The sequence below is a fragment of the Meles meles genome, chromosome 2 (assembly GCF_922984935.1).
Source record: "Meles meles chromosome 2, mMelMel3.1 paternal haplotype, whole genome shotgun sequence".
NCBI classification, from domain to species: Eukaryota; Metazoa; Chordata; class Mammalia; order Carnivora; family Mustelidae; genus Meles; species Meles meles.
The window spans coordinates 4,412,974-4,429,274 of record NC_060067.1 but is presented as its reverse complement, the minus strand read 5'-3'; the positions used below and the strand labels follow the sequence as shown (position 1 = coordinate 4,429,274).

Genomic DNA, 16,301 nt, shown 5'->3' with positions numbered 1-16,301 from the left:
TAGACAGGACTTCTACGGCGAATGTTATAACACTTACTTAATTGACAGACATTTAAAAAACACCCAATACATAATGAGACGTGCCAAATGCGTGAGCAGGAAGATTCAGTAGCAAAAAGGTACCAATTCTCCTGCAGACTGATCTTTCCATTCATTTGAGTTCCAGTCAAATGCCCAGTGCACTTTTTATGGATCTTGATAAGCTGATTTTACAATAAAGAACGAAGGGCCAAAATTCTGCAAAAGAATGATAGGAGAGCAGGGGCTTGCCCTATCAGGTACCAGGAGTGATTATACACCTGCACTGTTTAAAGCAGTTAGCCCAGGAATACACTAGATAAGAGTCCAGAAACAGACCGACACATGGAACTGTGATGTAAAACAGACCGAGTAAGCCAGATCAGTTGAAACGGTAGGAACTATTTAAAATCTAGACCTGCGCAAAATGGTTATTCATATGGATAAGAAAAGAACTTGTAGTTCTCCTCATGCTGTACGCAGAGATTAACTTCAGGCAGATCAAGCACTGAAACTTTACAATTCTTTGTGGCAAATAGGTGAATATTTTTAGATATTGGGAAAGGAGAGAATTTTTTAAACTAGAAACAAAAATTGCTAACTGTGAAGAAAAGATTGATAAACTTGACTATATTAAAATTAAATTTCTATTCCCCCAAACACATCAGAAATACAAAAAACAGACAAGTTACAAATTGGAAACAGATATTTGAAATACATATAACCAAAAACGACAAAGAAAATATAAAAAATGTCTGCAGAGCAAGAAGAAAAAATAACCCAGGAGAAGAATGAACAAGAGACAGTAATAGGAATTTCAGAAGAGAAATCCATAGAACCAATAAATATAAAAAGAGATAATCACTTTTTTAGGCATCAAGGAAAGCAAAAAAGACTACATACCATATCGTACCAATTCAACTGGCAGAATTTTAAAAGTCTGAAAGTACCAAATGTTGGAGAGGAAATGGATCTGCAAAAGGTTCTTTGCTGATGGAAAAGTCAACTTAACAAGCCACTTTGGGAAAGAATTTGGCATTTTCCTGTGAGGAGGAACAGTCATATACCCTCACCATTCCACCCCTAGATTCCTCTCCGAGAGAAAGTTTCATATGTATACCAAACGACGTGCCCAAGAAAATTCAGAGCAACAGTGTTTGTAGTAGCCAAAATACTGCATCGAGACAAATGCCCATCGACAGGATAATGTAACCTGTGATGCACTTCCTCTGTGGGCTGCAGAGATGAACCATTGCTGCCTATAATGATATCGGTGGGTCTCAGCGGTCCACTACTGAGTAAAAAAGAAAGTAAGTCCCACAAGGGGAAAGTCTAACTAACTTTCTTTTCATAAGTTTTTGAAAAACAACTAAAAAATACTTCGTAGGAATATATGAAAAATATCAAGGAATTTCAAGGAAATGATAAATAAAACCCAGGGTGATGGGAGGCCCAAGGACAGGGTAAAGGAGGAACACACACAAAAGTGTTAACTATCAGCGTTCTCGTCCTTGTGTTGAATGGTGGGTCAACAGATGTCTAAGCAATAAAAAGAAAATGAAAAATGAATTAATACAAAAGGGGTAAGAAGGTAGGAAAATTACAGGAGAACAAGTCTACATTCTTATGGGATTTTATGCATCCATAATATCTTAGATATGCCAAAGTAGTGATTTTCTTTAATTATAAAAATAATTAACAATTATTTTCTGAAATTATGCTAGCACTTTCAGAAGAAAAAACCCAGCTGATTTCACACTTTTTCAAGCCAAGCAGTCATTTGAGATTTGAAACATTAAAATAAATCTGCCTGACATTGAAATAAGCATTTTGGGGGCCAAATTTGCCAATGTGGAATTTTGAAGCTCTTCATTCTAATCAAGAGGCAGGAACTCTGTCCTTGTAATTCATCACCATCTCACAAGATAATACCTTAGAACTCTTAGCTGTCTTTTAAAAATTCTCAGAGGGTAGTCAGAGTAATTCTAGGAAATAGTCTGTTGGAAGTCTGCCTACTGTATTTGATAAGCCATGTGGGAAAATAGAGAACCTTCTAAAGTATTAATTTAGGGGAAATTTTCTGAAGTTTGGCAGCTTTGATGAATTTGAGTTTCCTCCCTTAATCGTGTCAGGTGATGTAGGGAGATATGGAAAATTCTGTGACCTTGAAGTGAGGCTCTGACCTATCCATTTAAAAGGGCCCCTAGAGGTAGAAGCAAGAATTGACTAACATCATCTGCCCCAGATCACCTGGTGTCTATGCTGAGCACATTCCTGATCCATACTTCAACAAGCTCCACAACGTAAGCATGGAAATTTGCATTTCAAAGTACGCTTAGTACTTGGAATGCAATATTTCTTTTCATTGTTTCCGTGGCAAAGTGCAGAGTGCCCCCATGTTCACAGCCAACTGCTCTAAAAGACGAACGACTCAGGGAAGCTCTCCAAGAAAATGTTGCCAGCCTCCTAGATATTTCCACAATATCCTTAAAGAAAGGAAATTGTTCATTAAGACATACAGCAGTTGTCCATGCCGAAACACAGAAAGCCAGTTTTATTTCTTCATAAGCCATGCAGAAGGAAAGGAAAATTGTTAAGATTGGTCATCTCGGGGGTTGAGTATCTGTGGGTTCCATCATCCCGATGAAACGAAATCCGTAAGATTTCCTAAATTCTTCTGTTACGCTAAAAATTTTTCCCATGTCAAATATTACTTAAAGTGAGTCACTGGCTAAGCTAAATGACTTCCCTTCTTTCTCTTTCACAGAATTTTCTTTCTCATCGTATTATATGTTATAATGGAATTTTACCCGTTTTTAAAAAGCAAACCATCCTTTGACACTCTGAAGGAAGCCTACCACTGTTTATGGGACGGTGACTTACGTCTCCGACCATGTTTTGTTCCTCACTAGATGCATGTCATAAAAGCGCAACCCTGTGGGGCTCCTACAGCAACAATAGGGCATCTCTTTGTTTTATGCCGCATATCGAAAGTGCATTTCCTCACTGTTCTCTTGAGCTACTCTTGAAAGAAGACATTATCCAAGAGGTATTTTACAAAGAATAAATAATGGGATTTTCATGCACTTTGAAATGGCGTTGCTTTATCACAAAGGGAAAGAGACTTTTTCAGCTGGCGGAGAAGTAAGCACCCATGATCTTTACCTACTGGACGTATTTATTCTTACACATGTGTGTTCATGTCTTGCCTCGTATTTGCCTGATTAGGATGATTCTTCCCCCGACTCAGAGATCTGGATTCAGTTAAGTTCTCTGCCCACGTACGGTGCTCTCTTAAGAATGTCGGGACCTGAGGTAGAAGAGCTCTCAGAGGTCTCCAACTTCACAATGGAAGACATCAACAACCAGAAAATTAGGTATATAATCACTTTGTATTACTTGACAGAGCTTGTAAAAATTGTATTAAAATATTTAAGCAACTGACCGTAGTCCCTTGAAGATTATATTGCCCCATTTTTAAATAGAGACACAGCCGTCTTACCTGGCTTGTCCCGGAGCTCATTCATTTGATTCTGCCCTCCCCTCTGCAGGTTCTCCGCTGTGTCTGAGACCGATGGTGGTCTGGTTACTGATGGCTTCCATTTCTCTGTCTCTGATACTGACCACAACCGTCTGGACAATCAGATGTTCACTGTCACGATCACGCCTGTTCAGAACCCGCCTCCGGTCCTTGCATTTGCTGACCTCATCACGGTAAATGGTTCTCAGAGCAAGGGGCAGTCAGTGCTATGCCGAGATGAAATCTGTTCTGATGTAAATACAGGATTTCTACCTGAATCGGCCGCCAAGTTCTTCCTCCAAAGCGTCTAGGCAATTGTGTTGAGATATGCATGGTTTTCAATCATGAGTTTTTCAGAAAGTATGAGAAAATATATGCAGAAGATCAAATAATTATATTTACATTATTTAGGCAAAAAACATTCATGTGCTAGACATAAACACTAGGTGTGTGCAGTATTTTATATACTATACTAGATACGTCTAGTAATGGAAGTAAAATTATAAGTGGAATACATCTTTCAGGAGTTAAAAATCTAATGCTTCCAAGAACTAAAATATGGGGAGATGGACAATGACACCAAGTCACTTTTTAAGCCAATCCTTATTACTGTAAAGGTTATTTTCAGTTCCTACGGGTGGGGAGGGAGGGGGCCATAAGATATGTCCCGTTCGTGAGGTTACCCAGACCTGAGTTCAAGTGCTGCTTCTATTACTTACTAGCTGAGTGACCCTGGCCAACGATATAATCTTTCTTAGCCCCAAATTCATCTTTAAACTGTAACTATTCCTGTGACCTAAAGGATTGCTCTGATAGTTAGCAAAATACCATTTAAAACCCCTAGTACATACCAACACATGGTAGGGATTCCATAAAAGTCAATTCAATCTCCTTGTCCTGCTCCGTGTACATACCACATGCCAACAACTCCGAGAGTTTTTCTGGTTTTGTCAAGCAACTAAAAATCTGTAAAACTGACTTGTTTCCAGATGGTTTTGATATTGCATACCCTGGGAACCCATTTGGCTCTTCTCCATCGCCAGAGTCAGGGTGAGCTTCCACTCTGTACCTCGTAGATCTTCCTACATCTGGCCAAGCATTGTTCAGAGTGGAAAGGCTCAGGCGCCCCAAGAGGCCAGCAGAAACACCGGGATCAGGTCACGGGGTGAGGATACAAAGCAGGGCCCTAAAGGAAAAAGTTAGGTCCAGCAAGTGCTTTTAACCAGATGGATCCATTTGCCTCCTTAACCTTAAGGTTAGCACTCACTTTGAGGTGTGGGGAGGGCGCCCTTTCCTCCTGCACCCTTATCAGCATGTACCATGAGGGGATGAGCAGGACTTTCCTGCTGGGTGGGGGCGCCTGCAGGACAGTCACCCTCTCAGTACCCGAGGGGGAACGGGTGGGTCATCCCCGGGCTGCAGGCTTTGGAACGACCGGAGGGAAGCAAGGCAGCCGCGCAGTGTTAGAACGGGTTAGAACGGGCCAGAGCCGCTTCATGACCAGACCCATCACCGAGGCAGGCACCGCTCTGAAGGGAGACACAGGAGTCCGGTGTCTGAATGCAGCTCTGCGAGGCCCGAGCGGTTGCCGGCCGGCCGCAGCACGTTCCCCCCGTCTGCAGAGGGTCTGCCTCCTCCAGGCAGTGGACCCGGCGCTGGGAGGTGCCCCCAGGCGGCACTTTCCAATCCAGCTCTCTTCACGGCAGTTCTGAGCCGCCACCCGGGGACTGTACGGTTTTCTCTCTCACAGGTCGACGAGGGAGGACGAGCCCCTCTCTCCTTCCACCACTTCTTCGCCGCCGACGACCAGGACAGCCTCCGGGGCGACGCGGTCATTAGGCTGAGCGCTCTGCCCCGATACGGCTGCATCGAGAACGCGGGCACAGGTAGGCGGCGGCCTGGGGCAGAGTCGCTCCAGACCCGGCGGCAGCGGAGCGTGGGGGAGCAGCTGCGCCCAGTCCAAGCTGGACGTGGGGGGCTCAGGAGGGACGGATCCATTTCCAAGAAGCAGGAGGGGGGAAGGTTCAGTCGCTCAGAATCTCCCGAGCGTTTCTTGTGTGCCAGGCACAGGGGTGTAGCGGGACACAAAAGGAACAGACACCCCTGCCTTCCTGCGGCCGCAGACCCTGGGGGGCGGGGGGGGGCAGGTAAAGAGCCGAACAAAGGAGGAGATCCGGTAAGATGTAGGAGGCCCCTGGGTGTGCGAGACGAGACAGCGGCGTGGGGGTCGGGAGCGCCGGCAACGGGGAGAGGAAGGACCGGTGGCCCTCGGAGCCCAGGGTCAAGGACACAAGGATGCCTGTCCTCCGCTGCGAGGCGGCCGCAGTTCACCTGAGCCCCCGCTCCGGGTTCAGCTCCTTCGAAGGCTGTGACATGGATTGGACGTCCTGCTTGTCCATCTGTGACCCCTCAACACCCCTCCCCCTCCAACACCTGCCCTGGAGCCCTGCTGCCCTGGCTGCGTGTCACAGGGAAGGAGAGGCGAGACGGCGTGTCCTGTGCCCGGCCCCCCGAGACCGCGGTGACTGGCAGTTGAGACAGCTCCTGGCGGGTCACCGGCGGCCGCCTCTGCAGTGAGATCTCCGAGTGCCGGTGCGTGCCTCTAATTGGCGTGTCACTGGCGGCTCCCGCGGAGAGGCCCTGGACTGAGCGGGTCTGGGGCCAGCACGGGGCCTGGATTGGAGCCTCGGCCCTGACATCCGTTCTGCGGCGGCCGTGTTTCCTCGGGAAAACTGTGGGTCCTCCCCACGTCTTGCCTTGCATCGCGGGCGCTCGGATTTGTGTACGGCCGAGTTAGATCTGCCTCCAGAAATGTTTGTGCCGGAGACGAAGGACGTGAAGGTGAGGGAGACACAGCCTCTGCCTTGAACGGGAGGCGGAGAGGAAGACTGGTAAACGGCAGGAACCAAACCTGCTGGCACAGGGAAAGGGCCAAAGCCTGAGGAGGTACCAGGGCAAAACAGAGACTTCTGTCTGAGCAGGCGGGAGCGGCTGTTGGAAGGGGAAGGCTCAGTGAGAGTCTCACTGTGGGCAGAGGGAAGACCACGGGCGAAGGTGGGGAGACCTGAAAGGGTCGTTGCCTCCCGTCTCTACCTCTTTTCTCTCCAGGGTTTTGTTGTTGTTTTTAAGCCTCCCCAACGTGGTTTGACGTTGACCTGGACTGCCTACAGGGGAGTATTTCCCTGGTCTAGAGGTCAAATTTCTGCCAAGCCCCAGCTCTCTAAACAGTGACTCTCGGACTTCTGTGGGTGCACGACTCAGCTGGAGCTCGTGCAACACCGTGTCTGAGCTCCCTTGGGCGGAGGCTGGGGGGCGCGTGCGTTTGCACTCCCCCCCAGCTCATCGGCGGTGCCGCAGCTGCTGGCCCGGGGACCGCATGTGGAGAATCACTGCTCTGCGTCCGTATGAGCCTGGGAGTTAGAAACAGGCGTTCGGGCGGCTGGGGCGGGACAGGGGGTGCAGATGACCATCCCAAGACACTTCAAGGGCTCTGGCCCTCTCTCCGGAGTGTTCAGCCCCGAGCCTGTTTTGTGTGTGTGAAACCAGCTATCCCGGTTCAGAACCCAGCAGTTCCGCAGAATGCCTTTTGGAAACTATCACAAGGAGCAGCTTTAATTTCTTACCAGCAAGCCAGGAAGAGCAGATTAATTCCGTCGTGGGGGGAAACGAACAACACGGGCGGGCTCTAAGGTTAGGACCCGCGCAAACGGAACAGACCCGCCTCGACTGCCTCGAGGGCCTGCGTCACCGGTTCCCGCCCAACGCAGTCCTGGATGTTCGGGATGAGCGCCTGCGTGCATCAGGACCGATTTAATGTGCGCGCAGTGTACTCTGCGGAAGGAGGCGAGGAGGCACATGAATGAGAACGACTTACGTGAAAAAACAGAAGGTGCAGTTTTGAAACGGGGAAGGCTCGTTGCTTAAAGCTTTGGTGACAGATTCAACTGTTGAATGGCTTATTTTCCAGTGACAGGCAGTGAGTCATTTCTCTCTGGGAGTATATTTTTGGGCATCATTTAGTTTATGTAGGCTCTTTCTGACCCAACCCAAGTAAACAGGCCACATTTCTCATATTTGCGATTGGTCAGTGTAAAGGGAAAATGAAAATTCGAAGGAATGACAGCACTTTGTCCGGAAACACCGGCGCTATCCGGTCACAGGTCGCTCAGACTCCTCCACGCTCCTGGTGTCAAGAGGAGCCAAATCTGATGGGTAAAATCTAACAGTTCATGTCGAAGAAAAAGCACTTGTCGTGAGTTCTTATTTCAAACAAATTGTAAGTAACACTTTTTCAGTCCTAGCCTTTCTGTTGGAAGGTTAACCAAAAAAATGACATTGTCTACAATTCAGGAAGTCAATGGGTTTTTGATTTATGACCTGATCTTTGCAAAGAGCCATGGAAGAGACAAAGAGAAAGCTTTGTTGCTTTCAGAACTTCTATACACACTTTTCTCTGTTGATATGTATCCAGAGGACGTTTGAAGACACAGGGGTTTCTTTTTCTCCTCTCTTTAGAGGAAAATGTGGTAACAACTTAAAATCAATCAATTAGAGAGACTCAGACCAAGGAAGAGACGAGCCATTCATCATTTAGACAGTGTTTACTCTTCCCCTTGGCCTTTTCCGGGGTTGGCTGGGGTTGGGATGAAAAGAAGAGTTAACCAGAAGCAGCTCGATGTCCGGAACTCGACATGGAACTTGAGCATCTCAGTGCTTGGATGACTATGGATCATCCCAGAGCATCGCAGCTGCCCTGGTGTGCCATCCCAGGGGCTGAGCACTGACCCATGGGGAGGATTCCTTAAGGAACGGAGGTCAAATGAAAACACACTTATTGAGCTATCTCTTAGATAAAGTATACAGTTAATCTTTTCTTACACAGAGGAGGATTCCTGGGGCTCTTTCCGGGTGGCTCATTTGTTTAGCATCTGCCTTCAGCTCGGGTCATGATCCCAGGGTCCTGGGATCGAGCCCTGCATTGGGCTCCCTGCTTGGCAGGAACTTGCTTCTCCCTCTCCCACTCCCTCTGCTTGTGTTCCCTCTCTCACTTTGCTCTCTCGGTCAAATAAGTAAATAAAATCTTTAAAAAAAAAGAAGGAGGCGGAGGAGGAGGCTTCCTCTTGCATGGTGTGCGAGGTGGTGTGGTTTTGAAACGCACCAAGGCTTAAGGTGACACCCTTGCATTTGTGTTGTTACTTGCCTGAGGACTTAATCTATCACAGATTTCTAGCAAAACAACCACGGATTCTTTTTTTTAATTCTTGCTATATAAAGTAATGTTCTGAGTGCTTTCATGCATCTTATCTCATCTGATTCCCCGTCGAAACAGCCGGGCAGGCATAACCATGTGTGGATGAGAAATAGTAGGGAAATTGGGATTTGGCCCCGAGTCTTCCATTTCGAGCCTTGTGCTCTTTCCATTCTCCGTTTTTATCCTCTAATGTGTTTTGTCTTTTGTGGATAATGCTGTCGTGTTTTCTAGTTCAGCCTGGTAAGCGAGCACGGATGGATCCAGGTAAAAGTTCTCTCTTGATGTTGACGCAGGTGATCGTTTTGGCCCTGGAACTACCAGTGACCGAGAGGCGTCATTCCCTATTCAAGATGTCCTGGAAAACTACATTTACTACTTCCAGAGTGTTCATGAGCGCATGGAGCCAACGCATGACATTTTTAGTTTTTATGTAAGTGATGGACACCGTCGCTCAGAAGTCCACAGCATCAACATCACCATTGAGGTAAAGACTTCGAAGTTGGAACGGGGGCCTCTGACAAAAATGTCCCGGCATTCACTGGCCTCCCAGGAGCTCAAAAACGAGATCGCATTTAACCTTCAGTTTTCAAGGTCAACTTAAAAATACAACCCTGACCTTGAGGACACTTGTGGAATTAAAGCTGGCATTTGGAGAGGGTCTGACTTGGAAATTTGAATTTCCACTTCGGGGGAAAACGCGTTCATTCGGTGTGAAAACAGTTTGTGAGGGTCAGACAGAGAAACTGTGTTAGTCTCGTATTTAGCTGAAAACCAACATATACCTATTTTCCCCTGAAACTATTGTATTTAGTCACATGCATTCTTGTCTTTTCTTACATTTTTGATGCATGTATTTGTTAAATTGTAGCATCAAAGAAACATGTTCCTTGATGCTGTATTTATTCTCATTTGAGCAACTGGAGAGCTTGCTCTCCCAGCCCGGGGAGACAGAGAAAAAAGGTAAAACTCAGAATAGAATACCCTCTCTCCTGAGAAAGGACACCTTCCGAGGTGGTACAGGAGGGCTGGCACGGGGTCAGGGAGACAATTTTAGGAACCCACGCCTTTAAATATGGTGTCGTCCTACCGTACTATGATACTCTGGGTTTTCTAGGACAGTTTTGATTTCAAACAATGTGCTCTTTTATCCTCAAACTATACTCAGAGTTCTCTAACCACATGCCCAGATTTTTGGTCTAAAAAACACGGTCACTGTCCCCGTGGAAAATATCTTGAAGATTTCTGTGGAACTTCCATTTCTTTTCAAGGGGACATTTTGCTGGTGTGACTCGCTCTTCTTCCCAACAAACCATTTTGCCGGGGCGGGGCACTGAAGACGGTGACACGCAAAGTTCTGTTTTGAGGGTGAAAGTCGCTGTGACAGTGATGCTTTCGCTGACTAAGGTGCATTTTCTTTCTTAAACCAATATCCGTGGGAGACTGATATTTTTTGCTTTCATCAGAGGAAGAATGACGAGCCTCCCAGGATGACCCTGCGGCCCCTCGGCGTGCAGCGGAGCTCGGGAGTGGTGATAAGCAATTCTTCCCTGAGCCTTCAGGACCTGGACACTCCAGATAATGAGCTGGTTTTTGTATTAACAAAAAAGCCTGACCACGGTAGGACCAACTGCATGGCACGCTTCTTAATCGAGAGGGCTGTTAGGATTTTAGAATAAGCACAGATTTCTGTTGGTTTTTCCTCTACATCGCCTGTGCATAGCCCATTCTTTGCATCAGAGCATAATCAGATTCACAGCTAGCCAATATTCTTTGGGGTCACGGTGGACACCAGTGGCCCTAAAAAGTCTGAATCCCAGGTAATTGGTGTCTCGGAAATTCAATTTCAGCTGTTTTCTTGCTCTCCTGTATAACCTCGGGCAAGACAGGTTTAGAGCTCTATTCTCAGAGCAGGCTTCATTGCTGGATGGCATTGGGCCACCTCATGCAAGGAACCATGCGGCCCCGTTGTTATTAATTGCACAAGGTGTTCACTTCAGGTTAGAGGTGAGCTGGATGTCTTTATGAACTTGATCCTTTTGCAAAGAAAGCACTTCTCCTGATTAAACCAGAGGTAAAAACCACCATGGGAATCTTTTACCTACTTCTTTTCTAAGTGCCATCCCTCTGGTATTATAGCCAAAGCTCTGGAACTTTCATCCCCCAGGTGGTACCTTAGTATATCATAACCCCCATGGTCTTTTAAAGATGAAGTTTCACTGTCGATGGAAGGTTAATAGAAGAGTCTGTCGGTCATTTTCTCTTCCTTCACCTTCACTCTCTTTAGTGAAACACTTTAACTGTCCCATCATGATACACGCGACCCTTGAAAACAGAAAAATCTGCTCCCGCCCAAGGATGTCTGGTGTCCTTCTGAATTAAAAACACAGTCCCTTCTCCCCTCCCAGGTGCCCTAGAAGGAAAGCAGCAGAAGCGTGCTATTTGCACTTTGCAGATGGGGAAAATAAGGTGTAGTTAATGCAGTGAGTTTGAGCTCATGGAGGGAGACTCGATTTCTAAGCCACTGTATTACCACATGAATTGTGTCTCCTTAAGAGATTTTTGAACAGGAGAAGTTGTATCTTATCTTCTTTATTTGTAGATGAGGCCACAGAGCAGCCCCCGGTGCCTCTATAGAAAATTCTCAGTCATTGGTCATTTATGTGTGTCTGTCACCAAGAGCCTCTGAGGTTTTGGACAGTCTACCCAGGCTCATGCTAGTTGGCAAAATCGGGCCATTCTTGGGTGCCATATGTATTCTACTTTTGTTTCTTTGTTTTTCTTTACTCTCTTCCTTAGGCCGTCTGCTCTGGAGGGAAACTGCTGCTGAGCCTCTGGAGAACGGAAGGGTTTTAACTCAAGGCTCCTCCTTCACCTACTGGGATGTGCTGGCCGGGCTGGTCGGGTACATGCCTGGCGGCCCCGGGGTCGCAGTGGATGAGTTCCGGTTCTCCCTCACGGACGGCCTCCACATGGATACCGGGAGGATGGAGATATACATTGAGCTGCCTACAAGCGGCTCCCCCAACGTGGTCGTAAACCGAGGCCTTCAGCTCTCAGCAGGTACCGCGGGAATGGGAGAGAGCGGCTGCAGTCCCTTCGTCCTTGTTGCGTCCTTGTCAGTGCACGTGTTAGCTCTGTGGGAGGGTGTTGAACTAGGCCTTCAGAAGTCAGAGACCCGAGGTGGGGAGAGCTATTCTTTTAGGGACACAAGCGTTGTGAGTGACTAATGCGAATCTCTTAAATCCTTTGTATTTAACTGTGAATTTGAGAAGAGATTGAGAAGAGTTTAGAGTACTTCCAGGGCCCTCAAAACCTCAGTATATCCAGCTACTCAGGCCAGGTTTCTTAGAACACAGCCATTGCCCAGCCAGCCCCACGGGAAACAACGGCAACAGCAACAGAAGAAATCCAACAGAGTTTCCAAGACGCTTATTTTCAAGTGGCAGGGGAGCATGGGTGGGGGCGCGATTCGGAAGCCATCATACACAGAAAGAGATTATAAAAATAACAGAGTCACTAGACGTGGTATCCTAGGGTATAAGACTTGCAAGCTTGCCTGTCTGTAAGCAGCACCTGAAGGACCGTGACATGTCAGTCTTGAATCGGTTGGCAGTAGGGAGTCACTTAGAGAGGGCGCCTTTTCCCCCCGGAACATCTGCATCCCACTGGGGTCCTATGTGTTTATCTACCCTTAGTTTCACACGTGTCTTGTAGCGAAAACTGTATAGCATGATGGTATCTGAAAATTGGCAGATTCCCAAAGGTCCCCATCATCGATCTGAGATTTCCCTCTTGCCTATTTACAAGCCAGTCAGCCAGCCCGTCAGTGTTTCATGGCTGCTGCTAGAAGACAAGAGACTCCTGGGTCAGAGACCACATACTTTGTTACTCACAGCGGGAGGGGCAGCATTGCCCTCAGCAAGTTCGTATCGTTTTCCTCCGCACTCCAAGCCTGATGGAGAGGACGCCGAAGGCCCAGATGGATGCCTTCACATGCAATGGGAGGCGTTATAGAAGAGGAACGCTGAGCTTGGGGGGACTCCCCCATTACAGTAACAATAAGCAAGCCTGATCTTTGTCCCAGAGGAAGATTATCACCTCATCCCTCGGGGCTGCTTGCTGAGAATGGCCTGGGGAAAGAAGAGTCCGGCCTTGCCTCGTTGGCATTACCAGCAAGAACGCACAGGAGGCCCAGGGCTCAGCCAAACGCTAGGATGTTTTACACAAGAATGACGAGCATCTACTTCACCTGAATTTACTATTTTTAACATGAGCTGGACAGGAAAGCAAGGAGAAAGGCCCTGAGAAGAGGTGCTCACCACTTGCTCGTGTCTCACCGCCATCCCCAGCAACCTGTATAGCCTGCATAGCCTTCCAGGGCCCAGCACTCAGAGCCCCCTGTTTTATAATCTTGTAAACACTGATTTTAGCTATTTGGTTTGAGATGGCAACAAGATATATTTATAAGCTTATGTAAATCTATTGCTTATGATTTAGTGAACCTCAAGACGGTAAATAAGTTAGGTCCAAGAAGGTTTCACCAAAGATCTAGGAGTTGATACATCAGTCTAGAGAAGGGTAACTGCAGGTCCCAGGAGTAGAGTGAGCCTGGCGCAGGGAGAGTGAAATGGATCAGGACAGAGAAGGGCTCAGATCTAAACCCAAGGGAGGATTAACAAATTGGGAAGTGGGGATTGTTTCACTTAGGGAAATTAAAATGTATGCAGCTGGAGATGGAGAAGGGCAAGCACCAGTATTCACTTAAACCCAGGCAACGTGTGATCATTTAGTCTCTAGTCTCCAAATCACTTGACGATGATGGACAATGACCTCCTCTCTCGCCCTCTCTTCCAGGGTCTGTAGCACGCATCACAGAGCAGCATCTGAGAGTGACAGACGCTGATTCGGACGACCGCCAGGTGATGTACATCATGAAGGAGGACCCTGGCACGGGGAGCCTGCAGATGGTGAGGAATGACAACCCCGAGCAAATCTCCGTGAAAGGCCCCATCCGGAGTTTCACCCAAGCCGACATCAGCCAAGGTCAGCCGGCTCTCTTGCAGCTGCCCAGACTTAGCGTCCACCCACTGTAGCAAATGGGAGCTAACTGCCTGGTGGCTTGTGGCAGTAAACTGCTCTCTTTGTTTGAGTGAGAGCTGGTTATAGTTTCATTTATTCTTTCTTGTCTCCTCCAATTTTTGTTAAAAAAAAAAAAAGACTATCCTTCTTGGCTAAAATGTGTTTCATGCTTTGACATGGCATTGATGAAATTTGGGGCTATTATGGAGGGAAAAAATTCATTTTGACTTGCTATGATGCTAAAAAGTGTGTGTGTGAGAGAAAAGGAAAAGGAAGTGAATTGGGATGGATTAAGGTGGAAATTATGCCTGCCTTAGGTGAACAATTTATATCTCTTTTCAGCTCCCCAAAGAGCGCAAGTTAATGAACTAAGCAAAATGGAAGGCATAAATCGGAGCTGCCCTGGGGAGATGATATAGCTCATCCCTCCTCCAGGAGATGCTGATGTAACGTAGAAGCATAAATGTTAAATGCTCCGGCGTTCCTGTGCAGTTCTTTCAGGAGTAAAAAAGGGGGTGGGGGGAGATTACATTGTGGGGAAAAAAAGTAACCCAAAGTCATGGGACAATGTGCAATTCCATTTGGAGATGGAAACACGGCCCCGAGGAGCAGAAATAAGGGTCTTGTCCATGCGCTGACACTCAGATGAGTCACAGCCGAATTCTCACGGGGCCTGTCTGTTCTTTACCAAAGGGCCTGGAGTGGACCACGGGGTAATAGTTCCTTAATTATTCTCGGCCTCAGTGTCTCTTTGTAAGAATGAGACTGGGTCCCTCCCCACAGATGTTTGGTTACATTTACATCGTGAGTTTCCTGGAGGTGATGCGGGGAGAGAACACAAATGTCGGGTTCGTGCTTCTCCCCATGGATCTTTGGGACTAGCGTGTAGAATGTGTCCATTAACCTGTTGGTTGGAGCCGTATTCGGTGTTGTTTCAGAAATGACTTCAGGCTGCCCGGGGAGGTCGGAGTGAGGAGCTCTGGGAGAATACGGGCCGCACGGCGTGGGTGTCTGGCCCATGATGCTGGTGCCATTGCTGCGCATCTTCCATGTGGTTACTTCCTTCGAGTCTTTCCCAAAAGCTGAGCCTCCGTAAACGGTGGTGCTTGGGCTGATTTCATTGTTTTTGCTGAGGAGCAAGTCAGGAGTGGGAGGGGAAAGGGAGGAATTGAAAACTTCAGATTAAAATGTCTAAAGCAACGTCCAAGAGAGGAAGGTGTTAATGGGGTCATTGGCGTGAATACCGATCCGGTTCCCACGTCCCACTTCAGAAATAAGGGCAGAAAGCCCTGACAGTGAATCTTCATTATCTTGTCCTTTTTTACAGGCCAAGTGGAATACAGACACAGGAAAGGAGAATCCGGCGGGAGCTTCGCTTTTAAATTTGATGTGGTTGATGGAGAAGGCAACACGCTGATGGGCCAGTCATTTTCCATCAGCGTTTTGGGTAAGGGGGCTCTGGGTTTCTAGAAATATTCCAGAAGGTCTTAGGTCATAGAGTGTACACTGTGCTCACCTTGTTACCCAACTCCGTGGGACTCTGGAACCCTGTCCCCTCTGTAGCATGGAGCTCTGGCTCCTTGGGGCTCTCTTTGAGAGTCAGGCCCAAGGATTATTCTGGTTTTACTCCTGGGCCCCAGGCCCGGAACTGAAGAAAGGAGCCTGAAAGGATCCCCTTTCCAATCACTGTTTCTGACATTTTCAGAAGACAATTCTCCACCAGTCATCACCACCAACAAAGGGCTGGTCTTGGATGAGAACTCAGTGGAGAAAATCACCGCTCTGCAGCTGTCCGCCACTGACCAGGAGAGTACACCGACAGACCTGGTCTATACCGTCACAAGACAGCCCGAGCTGGGCCACCTGGAACACGCCGCGTCACCAGGTGAGCCTGTCCTCTCTTGCTTCGTCCAACCTAAATGTGGGATTTGTAAGCATTGGGGGTAAGCCACACACACCTAGAACCTGCCTTGGTTAGTGTTTATTTTTGCCTTGTTGATTTTGACCATTATGTACTGCTTTGTATCATACTTGGCACACAGTAGATGCTCAATAATTCCTTGCTGGAAGTTGAACAGACAGTTACAACTTTCTGGAAGCAGTCTTGTCTCCATGACCAGATGGTCAATTCCTTTAGGGCGAACACGGCAAAACCGTTCTTCTAACGTCTGAGCACCTGGCACAGTTATAACGCACCACGTCTAAAAAATGTAATTCAGGAAATAGCCAGTGAGCATAGCATGTGTATTGGGCAAGATTCTAGTTGAGCTGCTGCTGAGGGGGCAAAAAGAGATAGAGGAGGTCCCCCACCCTCTAGTGTGCTCTGTTGGACGAGATAAGGAACCTCTGCCTGTAACCACTGATAAGGACAGAATACGGCAGGTATTTTCAGAACTGTGTAAATCTGGTGTCCTAGAAGTTCAAAAATGGGAG

At 47.4% G+C, this 16,301-nt stretch overlaps 1 protein-coding gene across 2 annotated transcripts in view; it reads left to right on the top strand.

The window, feature by feature from the left end:
* Positions 1-16,301, top strand: part of FRAS1 (Fraser extracellular matrix complex subunit 1) — a 406,500-nt gene that overhangs the window by 315,602 nt on the left and 74,597 nt on the right. For both annotated transcript variants that reach the window (XM_045993253.1, XM_045993244.1), the window contains 9 exons: positions 3,247-3,395; positions 3,570-3,732; positions 5,289-5,424; positions 9,083-9,273; positions 10,253-10,406; positions 11,586-11,849; positions 13,644-13,832; positions 15,196-15,315; positions 15,574-15,753. In XM_045993253.1, the coding sequence (XP_045849209.1) occupies positions 3,247-3,395; positions 3,570-3,732; positions 5,289-5,424; positions 9,083-9,273; positions 10,253-10,406; positions 11,586-11,849; positions 13,644-13,832; positions 15,196-15,315; positions 15,574-15,753 (1,546 nt within the window). The remainder of the gene's footprint in view (positions 1-3,246; positions 3,396-3,569; positions 3,733-5,288; positions 5,425-9,082; positions 9,274-10,252; positions 10,407-11,585; positions 11,850-13,643; positions 13,833-15,195; positions 15,316-15,573; positions 15,754-16,301) is intronic.